The following is a 20,817-nucleotide window of genomic DNA, read 5'->3' as shown; positions in this document are numbered from 1 at the left end:
CATTTTCCACTCATAACAAACTTCAACTAACGTCGGTGGGTGGTTGGACATGGATTGGGCAGGCAACGGACAACAAAAAGACACGGCAAAGCAACTCTTAAACATACATAAAATTTCTTAGCATTTATTGATGTTCAGATTTACTCTCAAGATTGTACATGGGCAAATATGGTAACGAACGTTTTCTTTTTGTTTTGGTTGCTCTATCTTTTAATTGTTTGGTATGTGTACGCGTGAATACGATATTATTAGATAGCGTTTTATAAGTTTCCTTGTCGTAGTTTTGATTTCAACCGTCGTTCCCGGAACCATCCATGTTTGTGCGCGAAATTAATGCAACAATTTTCTTCAACTTTAAAACATTATTTGTATTATAACCCTTCTACACTTTCGCTGCAGTAAACTTATAAAACCTTGTACAAAATCATTAAACAAATGCGCTTCCAATAATAGTCAAGAGTTCGCCTGTCAAAGATTGTTCCATATAGTATCGCATCTCTTTTAAGCTAATAGTTAATCGGCAAAACCGATGCCTGATTGTGGGATGAGGCTAAACCGAGTGGTAAAGAATGCCTCTCCTTTAGAGTGGTAACAGCTCTAATCGGTGCATTTTAAATAAATCCATGTAAATGAAGCCAGCCAGATCTGTTGGCACCGGTGGAGGCATGTAGAAAATAAATCTAACCAACCGATGGTTTCGTTGGTCGCTACCATACCGTCCGGGAGGAAATACCCCGGAAGCTGTTGCTCCGGTATCCATCCGGTTGATATGTTTGTCTCGCAGTGCGAACATCGTATTAGGGATGACCATGGCCCCATGACACTAAACATGGTAGAAGAATGCGTCGTGAAATCTATCGGTTTCGAATACTTTTTTTTGTTGGCAGATGTGCGCTTTGCCTTTTAAGTTATCTTCGCCTTAAACATTATTCGTCCTATCAATTGTGTGTTTGTTAATTGCTTTTTGCTATGTAAGTTTCTTTTTTTGTAATGTTTTTATTTGTAAATTTCTGTGAAACAGCAAATACGTTGGAAAAAGAGTTTTAAAAATTTGGCAATACTGTTGGTAGAAGTGCGGGTGTCGTTGTGCATTTTTGCGGAACATTGAATTGGATCTTAAATGCCTCCTCCCGAAATATGCCTTCAACTGGTTTCGTATCGTGCAATTCGACGATCAAGAAGTAATCGCAGTAAGCATTTGAATGTACGGTCGATCACCAGTGCCTGCTTAATAGAGCGTCCTCTCCAATCGTTTCGCTTTTTTCGACGCTTATGTTGTTGTTCGATTGGGTTCGCAACTTTAAACCGGCACATCGAACGACGGGGAACGTTGCGACACGATCTCGTCATCTTCGTCGTTTTCTTGCGAATCTTCGGGCTCACCGAGAGCGTGAACGAACTCGTAGAAATCGATCCGGCCGTCCCCGTCAACGTCTACCTCTTTGATCATGTCTTCAACTGGCAGAAAGAAGATAGCAACGAACAAGCAGTTAAAGGCATTGCTTTTTTAGCGGACCTTACCGTATTGATGCTTACTTTCCTCCTCGTCCAGATCTTCCCCCAAACACTGCAACACCGCCCGCAAGTCGGACGCGGTAATGTAGCCCCGGTTGTGCTTGTCGAACACGCGGAACGCATCCCGCAGCTCGCGCTCCTCCTGGTCGGCCGACGTTTCCGCTACCGTGTCCGTCATGTTCGACATGATGTCGACAAACTCCTCGAAGCTGACGTTCCCATCGCCATCGACGTCAATCTCCAGCAGCATCTCCTGAAGCTCCTCGACGCGCGCAAACTGCCCGAGCGAGCGCATCACCGTGCCGAGCTCCTCCTTGGTGATCGATCCGTCGTTGTCCTTGTCGAACAACCGGAACGCCTCCCGGAACTCCTTCATTTGGTTCTTGGAGATGAAGCGTTTGTTTAGGCTGTAGCTAATGTTGGTGCCGGACGTGAGCGAGTCGGTCGTTTGCGAGCGGCGCTGTTTGCTCTGCATGCCCGGCACGCCTGCCCCGTCGACGAAGACATTCCCGTCCAGGCTGGAGCAATCGCTCGGCGGTTGGTTGACGCTGTCCTGCCGGTACGGGTCGATCGGAGACCGGGAGCTCGACCGGCCACTGACCGATTCCGGGCGATTTGGCTGTTGCTGCTGCTGCTGCTGCTGTTGCGGGTCACTGCCAGGGCCTGTCGGGTTCGATCCCGCCTCAGTCGTAGGGTCGCTGTTTGTCTGTCGGGTCTGGGAAACATTTGTGGGGTGGAAGGAGAAACCGGCATATTTATTTAGGACACGCAAAATGTTCGATAGTGCACGTATCTTTTGGGGTACGGTTTGATTCAAACTGGAACAGAGCGTCTAAATAAATAGCAAAATCATGTCAGAAATAGACCCTTCCGGATATTCTCCCTCAAGATTGTACTGAGTAGGATTATTGAAAGCAAACAATTGCTCCGTATCCAACATTTCGGTCGATTTTTGACTTGTCTTAGGTAAATCGCACTGCATACCATAAAGTAAGAATACAATTTTACTATGGTCAATACTTCATCCTATAGTTATCCCTTATGAATCTTTTGGATGATTCTTTCGTGTCAATGTTTCACTCAAGATTCATTCGGATTGATTCACGAATCCTTAAGAATTCGAAACTCAAAGCATGGTTGAATCCTCCGAAATATTGAAAAATTTCTATGAATCTTTTAAGAATCATTATAAATTACAAACTGGGTAATTTAAAAAAAAATCATACTGAATCGTAACAAAACTACAGTTGGAAAAGCGTCTCCAATCATGTGGCAATATCCGAAATTGCTTCCTAATGCTGTTTAAGCAATGCATTTCCCTTGAAAATTCAATCATCGAAATACACACCACTTTAACAATTCATAGCTTTCGATGTTCGATGAAGCATTCAAGAAAGAGTTGAAAGACTAAAATTGAGTAAAACGATTTCGTCGTCAAAATGTCCCCGATATTGTGCCAAGAAGTGCCAAAGAATGTACCGCCTTCGTTCGGTCTATCCGCACCGAAACCGCAAAGTGGGCACCTTTTGCCGGCCCAACCTCACCCGAACTTTATCAATGAAGTGGAAAAGCTTTCGGGTTGTTTAGCGGGCATGTTATCCGGTGTACCGTGAAGCGGTTAGAGCCAAAGCGAAATTGTTGGAGCCTTTTGAAAACACGCCAACTTGTTCCGGAGGATACGGAAGAAGGGGAATTACGCGCCCGGTGTACAATTCTTCGATCCCTTCGGATTGCTACTGCTTTTCGTTGTTTTCACCCAATTGTTCGGGTGATTACTCGGTTCTTTGCGCTTCCATTCACCAGCGTCCGGAACGGGCTGACGATGTGCTTTCCCGGGAAAAGCGTGAGTTATTTATGAATGATACCGTCCCTCGGCACACAGTACCGCCCACCGCAACTTCCCGTGGGAGGTAGAGTCGATTGATTGGAAGGTAATTTTTATTTTACGATTTGCTACAAAATGGAAGTAAAACGAGAGCAGCGGCCATTGCTTTCCCCCCGGGGCGGTCCGACACAAAGGCAGCATGCTTTGGCAAAGGGAAGCTATTGGTATATTTGCCAGTGACAGTTGATGGTGCCCCTTGGCCTACTACGTCAACCCAGAGACCAACGTCCGGCTGTTAAACAGTGGCGATATAATTTACAATCTAAGGAAACCTGGGGGGAGGTGAAACCGCTACGGTTGGAATTATTAGCAAATCGTGTCGCAAAAAAAAGGCCAAAAAAAGTCCCCCATTCAAATGGTATTGATTTTTCCATCAAAGTATTTCAATGCCAAGTGTGTTTCCGCAGCGGATTTTTCGCCTTTTTCGAAATACCGCTTCGTCGATCCTTGCAGCCACACGGCGCGGGTGGCCAACAGAAGACAGCCGAAGAAAAAGTATGCCCCAGTATGCTACAAAGCGAATTGTTTGCAAATATTTGACGACTTTTTGATATTCCATCCCTCCCCCACCCCCCCTTCCCCACCTCCCTTTCGGTGGGAGACGTTTTTACTGTCCGCCTTCTTTTTCAATGTGCAAATGATCCGCCGGCGGCGAGAATGGATGATATATTTTTGGTCTCACTGATATTTAATCATGGATTCGCTCGGTTGTAGATCTCTCGTCAACGGTGGAGTTTATTGTTCTTTCATTTCAATTGGATTCGGTTTTTGCACTTTAACGAAATTAAACGTTCGCTAAAGCACATCGTCCAAACCCAACCATGGAGATATACAGGGTACGTGACGATTTTTTGTTGTAAATTTAACAAATTGTTTTTCATTTTTATGACACAATATTCATATAAATTTGACTGCACTCGAAAGGCTATTGTGTTAAGGTAAGGTAAGCAGAGCAATCGGTTGGCTACCGTGATTATGTTGCGCCTGAACAAGGATTTTAATCGGTCGGAGCTTAAACAAGTTAATTTAGCTTATTGACAACGAACTACAGCCAAAGTCATGAGGGCGTCGTTAAACCTTGGTGCCAAATCGATAAAATCTGAAAAAATATTTTCAAACTTCATTAGTGAATCATAGGATTAGATACAGGTTTGTTCAGATGTTTATAGATGAAAATCAGGTTAAGAATTATGAGTTTTAGAAAAAATATTTCCATAAAAGGGCCAAATAATGACAAAGAACCCGAAAGCGGGGACCGGATACATTAAACGATGATTTTATATTTCCTAAGTAATATTAAATTGTTTTGAATGGAGTATGAGCTTTCTAAATAGTAAAGTAATTAAAAAAAAAAGTGGTGCAAGATCAAATATTTGTAATATTATCGTTATATTTTTTTAAGCATATGTATACTTATTTTTGATGAATTTTTAGCTTTTTCAACAAATAAAAGTTTTGGTTTGTTGTGCTGTTAATTATTTTTTTTATTGTACTTGAAAGTTATCATCTATTCAAATTATTCATTATTTACAATATCTATGTTTTACAGGCGAGCTCTCAGTAATTAAAATCACTCAGCTTCGAGAAGTTGTCAATGTTGCGAGCCATATTTTATTTTGTATTACGGTCGAAATTTGTATTCTTTGAATGTAACTATTTGGAATGCAAAGTAAACGAGTTTTTGCCGCTGGACTTTGCACGAGACTAGATTATTTTAAAAGATCAATCATGCAATTACGATCGATAAAGCCTAACAAAAAGTATACTAGGAAATCACCTGGTATTAAATACCTAATTAAACAATTTCATACTTCATTTTTGGGCAATAAACAAGTGTGACATCGTAAACAAGTCCGTTAAGAATTGAGATGGGTTTTTCGTAAAATTTTCTTCTTTTTAAATTGGTCCGGACAAAACCAGTTGGAGGGCCGGACATTGCCGACCCCTGTCACAATAACCTTTCCAGTGTCTGTCAAACGTAAGTGAATATTGGTACGCAAAGGGAAAAAATGTTTAAATTTTACTACAAAAATTCGTCATACACCCTGTATTTTACAGAAGAACAAATCATGTTTCAAGCTCCGGCAGGCAAAGCCGCTCGGAGCGGAAGTATTAAAGTCATCCAACCTTAGCCTGGACAAGCATGCAATAAATAAGGGAATTTTAGGATATCAAATGACGTTGGTGGAAAATTGCGCCCATGCTGGCGGCGGTAAGAAAGTAATAACGAAATTGTACTTCTACCACCCAATTAAAACATAGTATTTTCTTTCCCTCTCCCATCTCCCCCCCCAGTGTGGCACCATCTGGCAGGCGATAAGAGGGTGTGCAAACACACCCACCCACCCACAGCCGTCGCCGTGCTCCGTTATGGTCGTTAAGCTGGATAAAAAAAAAGAAAGCGTACCGTTTCATCATGAAAATCGATTTCCCCTGTGGAACCGTAGGAAAGTGACGGCAGGATTCAACAATGTTCAATGTCGCCCCTTTCCCCCACTCCCCCCCTACTACTGTGCCAAGAGGAAAAGGGCAGCCATTACGCTGGGCTCGGCGACCCGCTCGGTGGACCTTGTTATCGTTATGCCACATTGCGAGGCGCTAGCAACAGGCCCTGTGACCCGTGGCACTACAGCGGAAAGCAACAAGCAGTCAATGTTTTATTTTTTCCCCACTCGTACTCGCTAATGTCCTCCAGAGTGTGACCGTTTTCTCGACCGTTGCCGCCTGCCGTTTGGCTGGAGTTAATTTGATGGCATCACAATTTGCGATCACGTTTCGTTCGCAAAGCTCATTAAAATTCGGTACCCCGAGACGTGCCTCGATTGCGAAAGTTTTGGATGCGAAATTAGATGAACTCAGCGCCGCCGAGAAAAGGAGCACTGCATCGTGATGGATCAATTTTTTGAGGAATGAAGATGCAACTAATGACACTCGGGCGCATAATGAGTTTCCGTTTTCGAAACGTTTTTTTTTTAAGAGATTAATTTAATCCGTTTCACGTGTGTCTCATGCTGTATGGCCTGTTGGAACCTCGTGGGAAATTCGGCGTGCCAAAAAAGGATATAGAAACACCGACGCTTTTGAGCATGATGTTTCGGGTAAGCTTAACACAACCGAGCAAGGTCAAAAAGTCTCCCGCCGGCGTCGTTATGAAAGGAAAGCTCCTTCGTGGAAATCAAGCGCCGTTTTCATAATCGCAACGGGCGGTTGAAAGCTATAAGCATATAAGGGCGGGAAGGGGCAGCTGGACGGTGGCAAGGATGGCGGCATGAAGCCTCTTTACTCTGCCCCGTTGAGAAAAGCACGACCAAGCATGAATAAACGCATGTTTCCGCCCCGTCGAGAGCACACGAGTGTGGGTGGGTCCTTTTATTACATAAATATGACATTGCCGCCACGACGCGTCGTCGTACGCTGATGGTGTCGAGAAATGGGCCTCCCTACATCGCCCTCACAACACGGGGTGGATGGATGTGGGGTCGAAGTGTTGGCATTTGCTTGCGTTAGGATTGCCCTCTCCGACTTCCCGACGTCGAACAGGCTGGAGCGACGCACAACCGTAGACGATTGGCCGATAAAAGCTAATGGGCAAATAGTGTTTTTCCGTAACGGTTGGTCCTTTCTTCAGGTTGGCAGTCGACCCCGGGGGCCCCCACCCACGGTGTGGGGTGCGCATTAGCCGACGCGCGTTGGCCGTTGTGAAAGATTAATGTTTTTTAAGGACATGTTTCCTCCCCGCGTGGCACTATCTGGCCTGTGAAGCGGGGCAGGCTTTATGTCCGTACGGTTCCGTTGCGGAGGTGAGCCACTTAAACGCAACTTCCACCTGCTGAGGGCTAATCGTTTCAATGGTAGCGAGAAAGAAAATCACCGCATCGTAAAGCTATTGGTTGTGTTGAACGAAGGAAAACTTTCCAAAACTACCACTAAATGTTGTAAATGGGTTTTTTTTTAAGGAGACGTTGTAAACTAACTCTGGCAGGTATTAAAATCTATTTTGTATTCAAAACTTTATTCACTCTTAGGATACGTTTGCCATAGGGGATCTATTTCCGTTCAAACAAATTTTTGGCAAGCAAAGTTTTCGCCAAGCAAGAGCTAAGGATTCCTTCTTCATCTTCCTCAAACACAGACCCATGCGATTATGGTTAGTTTGTATTTAGTTGTAAAAGCTCCTGAAGCAGAGAGATACGCATTTTAACTGCCTCCGTCAAGGCTCCAGGCTATTGATCACTTCCTCACCGTTGTTTTCCCAGTTTTCACCCCTTCGTTGGTGTGGACACGCGTGTGTGAGCGATGGAAACTTCGTCTTAGTCAGCCAGCCGGGGCTTCCTTTCAAAATGTGAGGGGGAGAGTTCGAAGTTTAACGAAGGTAAATATATTAACATTTAGATGAAGAGTCGAACCGAGCGAGCGGCTTTATCAAACGCGGTGGGATTAAGTTTCGCTGCCTGCAGTGCTTACCTTCAGGGACTGTTTTCCCCGGGGGAGATCGCAGTACAACGTGTATGACGCTTATCGGGGGTGAAAATCCGCCCCTTGTTGTTGGGTGGGTATATCCTGAGACATTCCGGGAAGGGTAAAATGAACAGCCGACCCCAGTAGTGGTGGGTAGTTAGTTCGTCCGTTCGCGAGCTAATGATTAAATCATTACGCTTTGTTTGCCCGGCCTGTGTGTAGCGGGGACTGCCTGGAAGCGTTTTCCTCCAACCCACGTTCCATTGCCCGGCCGGGAAAGCCTACAAACAAAGGCGACCAGCCCGTCATTTCCGAGCCGAGGCATTGTTGAGCCACGACGTCGGTGGTAATCAGTTTAGGTGGATTAATTTATGGCAGATTAGGCTGAACTTCCCCGGACCTTCTAATCTAATGCGGAACGAATGAATCGCCCTCCCGGCCCGGTTGACGGATGCTAATCGGGATCCTGTCACACGGATGTCGCTTGTGTTTCACGGTTTGGCGCTCGCTCGAGAAAGGCATGCGGCCGTTGATGAGCTGCAACACGATTCTGTGCTTGGGCAAACTAACGATACGACGGAGGTTTCGTTGGTGCAGGTTGGAGATTAAATTAATTTTCTCCTAAAGCTCTTACCCTTTCTACCAAGCGATAGAGGTAAATTTATGTCTCGAAATCAAATGCGCATGATATGTTCTCTCCAGGAGCGTAAGATCTATCAATGTCGTAATTGATATCTGGTTTCTCTTGAGAAGAAACTTAATTAACTCCATAATTTACTCACATACACCGATTAGACCGATTTCAATATGTTATTTATGTGTCTACGGGTTTTTGTTCACTTTTCTTTTCCAAAAACTTGTCGATAAATAATGTTTGTTGAGTGACATTGACTCTTCAAAAACCAGTAATAGCCGATTAGAGACACAAGGAATGAACGAAAGAATTTCCTCACAGAAAAATTGTTTCAAATATGATACACGAAATAAATTGGAATACACTTCGTTATGTGTTACCAAAAGTGTCAATTTGTGCATGATAAGCTCGTTACTCTGTCGTGACGTTCCTCGTGACATTAAAAATAATTTCTTCATACGCTTCGTTCCGTTCTTCCGGTCCGTAATGGAGTCACTCAAGCCATTGAAACCCTTTTAATATTGCTTTTTTTTATGCTCTAGCTAATCCATTTATGCAGGCTCTCATCATATTAAGAACTTTGCTTGGTAATGGCAACCAACCAACCGTTGGGTGGATGGCCCCAATGTGCACAAGAGATCGGAAGCGACATAGCGCTTGCATAGGCGAGATCGTTTCTCGCTCATTTTCCATCACTCTTCACTCATTTTGACACACACCGCCCCCCAAATGCGGGTCGTTGGTTGACACATCCCCGAAGGGTGGCCCCGAACGTGTTCGGAGTTCCTTTTCCCTTTTCCAGCCCCACTGTTTTTTTGTTTCTTCCTACTCACCATGATCAGCTGTCTGATGTCTTTGACGAAGGTCGACGCAGTGAGAAAGTTGTTCACCGCCGAGAAGATTTTTCCTTCCAACTTGAAACGATTTTTTTGGTGTATAGCCTACGTAGAATCCGTGATGGTGTTGGTAGTGTTGCCGGGACCGTGGTGGCGTGCTGCGTGGGAAAAGGGGGGAGCCGAACGGGTGGCGTGCTGGGGTCCGTGGCTTTCAACGATGATTACGATTGATGATGTCGAGAAAGCGTAGGTTGTTGTGTCCTGTGGGTTCTCGTGTGCGGGGGAAATGTTCTCCAAAGCGTTGACGTTAGACACCAGCTTCTTCTTTGCAACTTCTTGACGTTAGGTATGGTGTGTGCACCTGTTCGGTACCTACGAACAACTCGGCGCTACATTAACTGACGAAGAAAACGTAAATCGGCGTCTATTGCTTGCGTTATATCGTGTGGCCAATGGGCTGGAAAATTCTTGCTTGTGGCAAAGAACCTTCATTCACTTGACTTAAAGCGGCGTCTCAGTGTCCAAAGTCAAAGCAATTTACACAATTTGTTCACCAAAGAGTCACCACATCGCGTTGGAATCTCTGCAGAAGGATCTAGATTGTGGGAATGTCTAAAGATCTGTTGATTGAAGACAAGGGTTAAATATGATTTCAAAAATTGTGCAACCCCAATCTTAGCGTTAGATCTTTGATGAAGCACATGCAAATAAACAAATAACACTGGAACACTCCAAACCGACCGACAGACAGACGATGCACGACCTCCAAGATGTGGACCCACGTTTGCTCCACACAGTGGTCGATTGACGACTGGCTGGTTGGCTCCAACGTTGGAACAGGTTTGTGTAAATGGTTCCACTGGTGTCATGATGCCACCGAAAGATGCGTGTGTAGTTCACCCTCCGCCGCCAAGGGGATGCCCAGGTTTGCTGTTATCAAATGACTAACGCTCAGGGGGGGGGGGGGGGGGGGGGGGGAATTTGTCGATCTGCAAACGTTGTTGAATCGGTGGCGTCAACTTCCTGAGTCGATAGATGGTGGGTGACGCGTTCTAATCGCATGTTTGTGGCTTTATATGCTGCCTTTCCATCATTATCTTGTTCGTTTTGCGTATTCTACCCAGACAAGACGTGCCATTTAAACGATGGATGGTGGTTTGGCTGTTTGTTTTTTTCTTCACGACCAATTTGTAACCAAAACATCACGCTGTCAATAGGCACCTTGGAAGGTTTTTCTCGCAACGAATGGTATTTGAACCCATATGACCTACAACCGGTTTTATCTTTTGCTAACCAGACGTTTTATTGATGGTCGATCGAGCCATAGTTAAAGCTAAATAGTTGTAAATTACGGTGCCATAAATGACGTCAATGTGAGATGATTAACGAGTGTTAATGAAAAATGGAAACCCAACCCGTCCGATTTGTCGATCTGAAATGTCTTACAAAAAGCAACCATCTGAAATATGGAGAAAAATATGACATTAAGTAAATTATTTGCATAATGTCTTTATCAGTTTGTTGTAGAAATTTGCGACCGCAAAGAATGTGGTGACTAGCAGCCAGTGACCCCTAAAAGCCACCTGGCGAGTGTAAATATATTTTCGCGTTGCGCGTCCAAGATTCCTCACACCTCACATTCAAACAGTTTGTTTCTTCCCCCGTGTACGAGAAATTGAGATAACAGTCAGTTTCGCAAGGTTTAATAAAATAAACATGTTCAATATCACGTTTCGATAAAACCATTCTGTGCTCGTTTTTTAACGTGCCCGATTTTAGATCCAATGTTTCTCCTTTTCACTATGTTTTGTGCAATTCTACTGAAATTAGGAACGTGCTTTTTGCTCAATCGGTGGATACTGTCTGAAATTCTCCACGTATTCCTTGAAATGGTTCCCAAATGCATCTAATCTACTTTCTTATTTGCATTAGGTAACCATTTGAAATATGTAAAGCCTGTCTCATAGTAAATTGAGCCAAAGAAAGCGCGCTACTGTGGCGCCTCTAGTAGCATCAGCCTAAAACTAATATTTTTAGTAGTATTAGTGAATAGTAACAATGAAGTTGTGAAAGTTTCAGACCTTTACTATTGTTTTTCGCTAAATGCCGTATAATGGAAATTGAACGACCTAAAATAAATCCGCACAAAATACTGTACCACCAAGGCAACTGAGCAAATTGAATATACCGGGAACCCATTAAAATAAAAAACAAAAAAATGACAAGTATTTTTCTTTTGTACAGTTTTACATAAGGTTTGTTATAAAAATATGTTTTTACTTTTTACGTGTTCCCTGTTCTTTTAAATTCACGTATTTTGTTTTTGTTTCCTGCATTAACGCCCATGTCGTGGAATGGGACACCGTTTTCGCAACCTCCGTTAACTTCCTCTTCCCATGAACATCTGTAACTGTTTCACCACTTTGTCTAAGACGAAGTTTTGTGATTGCCCAGATTTTTTTGATGGGGTGAAACGCTGGGAAATTTGGTTTTGGTACCAAGTGATCTTATTGGCCCAGTACCACTCCAAGACAACCTTGGAATAATGGCAGGTCGAAAAATCGGCCAAAAAAAGTACGTGAATTTATAAGAACATGGAACACGCAAAAAGTAAAAACGTATTTTTATAACAAACCTTATGTATAACTGTACAAAAGAAAAATACTTTTAATTTTTCTTTGCTTTTATTATTGATTCCAGACCTTGTCAATCTGTCCACCGGCGCTCCAGTTATTTGTGCGGATTTATTTTGGGTAGTTCAATTTCCATTATACGGCATTTAGCGAAAAACAATAGTACAGATCTGAAACTTGCACAACTTGATTGTTACTATTCACTTATACTACTAAAAATATTAGTTTCCGGCGGACGCCACTAGAGGCGCCGCAGTAGCGCGCTTTCTTTGGCTCAATTTACTATGAGACAGGCTTTAGTTGAACTTTACGCCTCCACACTTGCTTGCTGTTGTATTTTGGGAAAAAGATTTCAATTGACTGAAAAAACGAATAAAGTGTTTCAGCTAAATAGTTCACCAGTCAGCAGCTCTCGATTTCCATATCACTAATGCCTTTAGTTAGCAGCACTCCAAAACAAGATAATTATGCATTATTGCACACGGAAAGCAGCAGTCAGCCAGAAAGCACCAGGAAGCGATTCCCCCTTCGGCAAAGGCAGCGAAAGTTAATGAGTTTTGTTTTGGGTCGAAAATAAGTCCACCATCGGTGGGAGGCGCACACCAACACGGCATACAGATAACGGACAGGCAAGCCCCCATTCCCGTGGGATGGGAGGCAGAATTCCAAAAGAAAAACAAGAAGCAATCGCATCAAGGTCCCATCCAACACCAAAGAAGAATGCGACAAAAAACAATTTAAAAAACAGATAGTTTATATTGGATGTAAAATGTTTGCATCGTTTGAGAAGCAAGAAAGAGAGAGAGAGAGAGAGAGTTAAAGTGCGCTAGGTTAGTTAGACGTAGTTTACTCGCTTGGTCATATGGTGCAGTGGGAAAATTTTTCGGGCATCGGGAAAACATCCGCTTCCGGCAGCCTTCCGGTTCCTAATTGGGGATTAAACAAGTTCCCAGAAGGCCACCCAACGAAGCAACGACGGCTGGGAATGTTGGGATTGGGCGATGTGGGAATTTTCCAGCGGCTTGGCGAATGTTTGACACACGGAAGTCAGTTCGGGGAAAAGAAGGAAAGGGTCGCTGGAGTCGACCAAAGGGGGGGAAAGGGGGGGGGGGAGGGGGGGGAGTAATGGTATTTGCCACAAAGTTTTATCTTATCACCATAAAGCTGCAAGGATTAACTCAACGAACGGAAAATTCACAGACCACACAGCGAACGAACACAACCACGCACACACAAATAAAACGGCACATTGGACGGACGAAAATCGTATTCATGCGTTAGTGCCACACGGCCGTGTGCACGAAAGCAGGGCCGAACCCTTCGGCCACCGTGCGGAAACACCAAACACACCAACGAGCAAAGCATGGGGATGAGGAAAATCAAGTCACTCTCAAGGGAACCACGAGGGCGACGGAGGAAGGAGGAGGCAGGTTGTGACGGCATACTTTGCGGAACTTTTTCTCCCCATTTTTCGCCTTCGGGCAGAAGAGCGACACGGACGCTTCCCGCTCGCCCGACTCCTGGCAGCACATGCAGGAGCGCTCCATCTGCCAGATCTTGCTGCCCGACACCTGGATGTAGCTGGCGCACCGGCCGATGCAGGCGAACGACGGGATGGGCTTCGGTACGCAGCCCGGATACTGCAGTACGTGGATGACCGGCGTTACCTGGCAGTCGTCTGCGGAGTAGCGGGACCCGCCGTCCTCTGACCGGACCCGGGGCCGCGGCGCGGTAAGGATGAGGTGATGATGGAGATGAGAGGGTTTCGGTGCGGTCATGTCACATTTGTTTCACCATAACCAAGTGGTCAATTTGTAGGGAGAGGAAAGAAAACAGCCAAACGGAAATGGTGGAGAAGAGAGAAAAAGAGGCAGAAAAAGGGTATAAAATAATTTCATTCAACATTACTGTGTCATCGCCAACGGAACGATTATCGCGGCTGTCAGTTCCGCTGATGATCATATCATATGAGACCCCCCAACCCCAATTGCATTCCCATTTCACAAACCCGTTTCCTTTTCATCGACATTATTCAAGGGTGGGAAAAATAATAGTGGATAAATGTTATCGAGCGCCCATCCCCAATGCAAGTGGACTCTTTTCGAACATATAGCTCTTTGTTTCTGTTCTGACACATCATATGCTTCGAGTGGAAATTGGTTTGCTGTGGTTGGATTTTCCGTTGGTTTGTCAGTTCGTGGTTATGTGGTTCCGATGTACCGCGGCGGTATAGATTTACAAGGCTTGTTTCTAATCGGTGGTGGCAGGACGATGTGGGGCCCAATTTTGCAATGATGCACTGAAATAGAAAAAACACATAGCTTAATGAATTAATGAATCCAAACCGTGTACCGTTGTTTGTCGAGCGCCGTTTGGTGGACTTAATTGCAAGTCGTTAAATCAGTGCACAAATTAACGGTTGACAAATATTTAGTGAGCATCTAGTTGTGTTGCCAATTTGACCAGTCAATCGCATTTATCACGGCACATCTAATCGGATTACATCGAACACAATTTAATTCGTACTGCAGAAAAAAAGGGCTGAAACGAATCGATTGTGCTCCTGTTGCCGGAAAGGAAAGTTCTTGTTGGAGTACGATAGTGTAGTGCGCAGGATCTTCTCGCACGCACGTAGTACGGGTCTCTGCCTGGTTTGATTTAGAATGGAAAATTCAATCAAACGATTTATTACTCTTCCTTGGAGGCGTTCGTCATCCTTCTTCTCATGCCTCTCTTGCCCCCGGGGAGCTTGATGGGCAAAAACGTTGTGCCTTTTCCACTATTGTCTGCTTCACTTGGGAATGCGATTGACCTAGTTTTATAGTAGGGAGCTTGGACGAAGACGATTCTACTTCAAATGGATGCACAATGCGCACTATTTCACAATGAAGTCGATCTAGAGACAGACATGGTAAAAACGATAGTGAAACGTATCAATGGGAAGAGATAAATTCACAATCTGCTTGCAGTATACTTTCTCTACGTTGGGCTTTATGCTGAATCGAATTTGTTCCGAGATCGGATCGGTTAAACGATCGTCAATATTTAAAGGAAATTGCTAAATCAATTTTAGTATTCACGGTTGCATCCCTTGACAGTTGTCTAACGTCCACGATTTGTTCTTTATTTGTTTGCCAAGGAAAAATATTAAATATTCACATTATCTCATGGGATTGTAGTAATGTTAAAATAGTTTAAAATCTTAGTTTTGATTGAAAGTTATATTATTTATCTCATTATTGTTTCACCATAATTTGCGAATTATCTCTTCGTACGGGAATGCTGAATTTTCCCCACGAACGTTTTTAAAATCCTTAAATTTAGAAAATGGTAGAAAAATAACGTTCACGCTTCCAAGGATTCAATTAATAGTGCGATGGAAAACTTTCGTAATCCATATAATTTAAAATGATTGCCCGATGGAGGCGCCCAGTTGTTCATGGCCCGAAAGTCATCCTCGCTTAATCTGTGGATGCTGCAACGATTCGATGCGTTCGTGTTTTTTCGATGTAGATAAACCTTTACGTGGAAATTTGTGATTCAATTAGTCTTATTAGCATGCCTTTCGAATTCAGTTGTAGGATCTGAAGCATTTGCTTTTGCATATAATAAGAAATCAAAATCTGTTTTAAGCCACGAACGAATTATGGACGAAATCTGCAATTGTTCACCGACGAGCCCTATTCGTTGTTTCTCTTTTGTGTTGTAAATCATAATAACATAAATCTGAGGTCGGAAGAAAGTTTTACTCTTAATTTGCCTGCCACTGTCGTGTACCACCGTTTGCCATTTGCTTACGTTGGTCCGTTTTTTTCCGTGCCGGCGGTTTCTTACAAGCAAAGTTTAATGTTGATACAGTTCCCCCCGGCCCCGGTACACGGCTCTCCTCCCCCTCCCCCTTCCCCCTGCCAAGTGGGTTAATATGATAAAAACGTAATGCTACTTTCTTACCCGAGCAGCATGGGACTTTTCACCGTTTCGTCGGTAGCTTTTACGGTAGCTGGCGTACGAATCCGCCGCATCCGTGCGCATCCGGTCGTTGGCTCCCAAGCGTGGAAAATGGAAAATTGCTTTCCTCGTGAACCTTTCGAGGGCGGAATGTGCCAGATTGTGTTTGTGCGAGTGTGTTGTTTTGTTTCGTTGTCCTCCCTTTCAATGGAACACATTTTCCCGCTTTCGAAAACTTGTTATTGGTTGAGTGGTGGACTTGAACGACAGTGATTGAAACGATTGGGTTAAGTGCATGAAGGTGTATTGGGCTTCATGAATAAAGCCGTCATCCAAGAAGGCAGGAATACGTTTGATGTACGGCTTATTACTCCCTTAGGAAACGAAGTTTCGGTTATACTTATCATAATCTTTCCATCTTTCTTGGAACATGTTTGGCTATAAAGTATTTGGTCGTTCTAGATCGAGTTTCAACTTTTTCTTATTTTCTGATTCCTCATAGACATTTGTTTATCCCTTATTATAGTTTTTTCGCCACTTAAGATCTTTGTGTTTGACATCATCCCAAGAGTGAAAGCAAATCAAATGCCAATCCTGCTTAGTATGAAAAGTCATTCGAACGTCAACCGTTTCGTCGGACCGTCGTTCAATCGACCACAGTTTTGCGAAAGAATACTTCTGCCTTCCCCATGCTCTGGCTTGATAAAGCTAATAAAACTGTCACCAATTCGTCCGTCGGTTTCGCTCTGGGGTGTTCTGGCCACGGCGTGCAAAACGTGCCCGTTTGGACGTGCGTCTAGACGTTCGGCGTGGTGCCCTGTTTGGGGACGTTTCATCGATTCCAGTTATTGCTTGCGCAGCGATCGATATGTCAATCCGTATGACAAAGAACCCGACCGGAACGACGGAAGCAGGACTTCACCGTGATACGTGTTGTCAAACATGCTCGAGCTGCACGTATGTGCCCCCCTCTCCACCTACCCGCGCGGGCTTATATCCTGTCTTCCCTGTAACGAGTCACACCGTCCACCGGTTTGGGGTTCATCGACGCGTCGGCACCGTGTTGACATATTTGGACATTTATCCCTTGTTCGCCGAAGGATCTGTTGATTGGTGCTCGAGTAGGTGGCTCTTCGGGGGGGGATTTTGCCCCGTTGGTCCCGGGTTGGACGACTGGTGCGCACCGATCGATGGCGGAAGTAATCAAACTTTGTTCCTGCTGACATCAAAATTCACACCGATCCCGTGCACGGTTCGCCTTCCCCGACCCGAGTGTCCACAACCCCTCTCTTCCTGGTGCGCGTTCGCATTGAATTCGAGTGAATGGAAGTTGTTTGATTATGAATCTTTAGTGGCATTACCATCATCACGGTCAGGAAGGGGCTTAACATGTCGAGGGCTTTGCTGAGGACGGAAGAATGGGGAATCCGATGGGGAAACAAACGGGGAATCAACGTGGGCCTCATACCGGGGGTCGCAAAAAAAAGGGGGGGAGCAGAGCATGATGCGCAACGACGCACACGCCATGTTGGGGAGGTGTTTGATTTTTGGCTTTTCGTTCGTGTCGCTCGAATTTCGGACGCGGTAACTGGTTGGCCGCTGGTTTCTATTTATGCGTAACCGGCCAGACAAGGGTGGATGATGAAGTTCAGCTTTGTTCGGTCTGAAAATCGTAACGGCTGCGGGACGACATGATGATGGTTTTCTGGGAACATTTTCCTCTACTACTTTTTTTTTCTAGCGAGTTCATTTTCCTTCTAGACCGCCGAGACCAGCAATATTGCAGCCCCAATAAAGCACGATAATGGATGGAAGTCCAATGGGCTGCGTAAACTGTGATTGAGTTTTATGGAGTGAACAGAAGCGACGGAGAAGAATGGCAAAAATGAAAACTGAACGTTGCAGCATGTCTGGAAGCTGGTATGTGGACACACAGCTCATACTCGTCGGAGGGGGGTTAAGGAACTAACCTCCGATTTATGAATGCTATAAACGGAGCGCAAGTAACGGAACGGACAGATTTTTCTACGACTTTCTCTTTCGTGTGCGGTCACACGGAATGGGGTCATTGGAGTGTGTTTCTTTTGCTACAGGAGTAGTTTGTACCATTTGTGCAATGATGAACCGTTACGAAAAGAAAGAAATTGTTGCTTGCCTAATATGTGTCACTTTAATTTGAGTTTTCTTAAATCGAAATTTAGTTATTCTATTTAACTTATCTAAATTATTGAATCCGTATAGAAATATGCGTTAAAAGGTTTTACGAAACTTTTTTTATACTTTTAAAATGATTTTTTTTTCAACGTAATATCTACACAACGTAGAATATTTGATTGTCGGTGTTGTGAAAAGATGGAAACATTTCGGCAAATTCAATATGTTATGATTCTGTGACATCCAGTTTTATAGCTTTTTCTGTGAAAAAAGTGTTGAGTCTTGAAAAGACCATTGTTACTCTTTCGATTTTTTTCTCTAAAAAAGAAGAAATTAGAAAAACAAACTCCCCAGACGAACTCGTTTTCCTTTGCAATCGTTTGTCATCCATACCGGCGAGAGTAATTGCAACGGACAATTTCAAGAAGTAACTTATCGCCCACAAAAAGGGAAAGGGTTTTATCCTATCCTTTCATCAACCGTAGGGCATTTGGGGGAAACGAGTGATGGAAAAAGCGGTCAGCATCAATCACAAAAAACCACTCTCTTTTCATGAGTCGTTTAAATTGGATTCCCACAGCAGGGGGGGGCACTAACGCCAGTTACTTCAACTTCAACAGAATTTTGCTTGGCTTCCTCCTGCTTAAGGCAACGGATTTTTCTATTTAACATGAAAGTATCATGGAGCACAAAAGATCACCCCATGGGAAGCAAGTCGAAATGGGGAAAAAGCGTACCAAAATCTCCAAAGGTTCTAAAGTGAATCGAAACGCGTTTCTCAGGTTGTTTCGCTATCGTAAAATTAACCAAATAGCTGCAACAGAATGTGCTGAACTTATTTTATTATTATTTTTCGTGAAAAAAATCCCGGTTATCTTCAGGAGCGCGGAAACAAGAAAGGGCACGAGAATTGTGGACGGACTCGAAAGGTACCGCGCAACAGATAACAATCAGCACCGAAAGGGCGAACGAGTGCTAATGTCCCGTTTCCAAATAGAGGTCTTTATCTTTACGACCGCAGGTTGAGTGCAAGAAGATGTTGGAAAAAAGGGGGGGAAACAACTGTGCGCACTTACCCGGGTCCTTGTTTTCGTTGTGTGCATTTTAAAGAGTTTCAACTTACAGACGTTCTGATAAATTCTCTAAACGATGATGAAGATTTTAACCCAGCATCGTCGTGATGTTGTTCGGGGAAAAGTTAGACTGCATCGAAATAACGCCTTCAAAAGCTTCCATCGAAGGGGGTATAAGTGTGGAAGGAAGTGTTCTTGCAAACACTTCACCTGGCTCCACGAACGGGGTGAACGTTGGTGCCGAAGCACGAAAGGCTGCCACGAACAGGAAATTCAGTCAAATCAACTCGAAAGCGACAACATGAGCAAATTGTTCTGCAAGTGCCCCGAACGGCTGGGTGGGGGTGGGTGGGAAAATTGGTTGTGCATCCTACCTAGTGGCAAGGCTGTTGAAAATACCAATGACGCTGCCTTGCGCTAGAGATGGATGATCACAATTTAAACGGGAAACCCGAACTCGAGTGTTGGGCGGTTCCAACGGTGGTGGCGGAAGACCGGCGGAATGGGAGGGAAACCCAATCTGGTCCGGGCAAACCGAGCCCTTTCGCGCGAACACAAAGAGCACCGTCGGAACCTTCTGTTCCGGAGAAATTCCGCTGGAATGCCCTGGGTGGTTGATGGGATTACGCTTCAGAAAATCCCCCGAAAAGGACGGCGACAGTCATGGGGGGGTGGGTGGAACAAGGGCGTCGTGTTCGGGTTTGGTGGGACCGTTATGGTATTTTTCGCTTCACAACCGCTTATCCGGTGGAAAAAAGGTTTGCCACAGTGTTTCGTCCCGAAAAGCGCCCCGCAGCCAAGTGGGCGGATGGGTGGGAAAAGATTTTATTTTGTCGTTGAAATTTGTGGCGGAAGAGCAATGCGTGCGTGTTTGAGAAAGTGTAAGAGGTGATAAAAAGGAAAGAATAGTCCCAAAACGAAGGCAAAAACACCGAATAGGGAAATGGCTTCGGGGTAGGAGGGACTAATTGAGCTTGCCAAAACGGCGGTGTGCGCTTGTTGTGTTTGTATTTTGAGGGACCCGCTGCCGCTGGGGGAGGGCAAAAAAGGATGCACCCATTTACGCAAAACAAGATAAAACTACCACGATTCGCGCTCCGCCACGGAACGACGGAACGAAAAACGATTTTTCGGTCGTTTTTGCGCGGGAAATGAGCATGAAAGAATGTTTTCCATCACTGCGATGCTGGGCTAAGTTGCATTTAAGTTGTTTTATGTGAAGCGAAAGAAGAGACAGACGGTTATTTTATGTTGCACGGCACACTGTTATCGCTTTTGGTTCACCATTTTTATGGTTATTCTTCACAACAGTCGTATCTTTTTTGGTGTCCATCGTTTCAACACTGTTTTTCTATTTACCAATTTACCAAGCCTACTAGGGAACGTGGCGTGCAAATGATTTCACTACCGGAAACACCGCACAATCTGTGCCACCTAAGCCGTGAAACACCACCCTGTTTTGTGCTTTGGTACTGTAGGATACTTGTTGTGTTTAGTCTTTTATATTCTTCGTTGCTTTTTTAACTCTTTTCAAAGGGGGACCCAACGAGTATCCTGTTGACGTGGTATAGGTTAGGTCTGCTCAGGACTAAGCACATTGTTGTACAACGTCAAGGATGGTCATATGCTCACTTCGCTTTGTGGCAAGTTTATTATGAGTCCATCGTCTTTTTTGACGCGT

General features: G+C 44.4%; 2 protein-coding genes across 2 annotated transcripts; both read right to left on the bottom strand.

The window, feature by feature from the left end:
• Positions 1-122: 122 nt before the first annotated feature.
• On the bottom strand, positions 123-9,464 carry LOC131272653 (uncharacterized). Its single transcript, XM_058274474.1, has 3 exons — positions 9,326-9,464; positions 1,537-2,230; positions 123-1,458 (listed from the first exon to the last, which is right to left on the bottom strand). Exons 1-3 carry the CDS (start codon positions 9,326-9,328, stop codon positions 1,301-1,303), a joined length of 855 nt encoding a protein of 284 aa, XP_058130457.1. The 5' UTR covers positions 9,329-9,464; the 3' UTR covers positions 123-1,300.
• Positions 9,465-13,340: 3,876 nt separating this feature from the next.
• Positions 13,341-13,739, bottom strand: LOC131262345 (bursicon). Its single transcript, XM_058264332.1, has one exon. It carries the CDS (start codon positions 13,737-13,739, stop codon positions 13,341-13,343), a length of 399 nt encoding a protein of 132 aa, XP_058120315.1.
• Between the last annotated feature and the right edge of the window lie 7,078 nt (positions 13,740-20,817).

This window comes from Anopheles coustani, chromosome 3 (assembly GCF_943734705.1).
Source record: "Anopheles coustani chromosome 3, idAnoCousDA_361_x.2, whole genome shotgun sequence".
NCBI classification, from domain to species: domain Eukaryota; kingdom Metazoa; phylum Arthropoda; class Insecta; order Diptera; family Culicidae; genus Anopheles; species Anopheles coustani.
Note: the sequence above shows the minus strand (reverse complement) of the source record. Positions and strands in the feature narration are given on the sequence as shown.

Excerpts from the sequence above, each read along its gene's own strand:
- LOC131272653 (XM_058274474.1), bottom strand. Across the intron at positions 1,459-1,536 it reads AGATCTGGACGAGGAGGAAA|TTGAAGACATGATCAAAGAG; the intron begins GTAAGCATCAAT and ends TCTTTCTGCCAG.
- LOC131262345 (XM_058264332.1), bottom strand. The coding sequence starts at position 13,739 with ATGACCGCACCGAAACCCTCTCATCTCCATCATCACCTCATCCTTACC.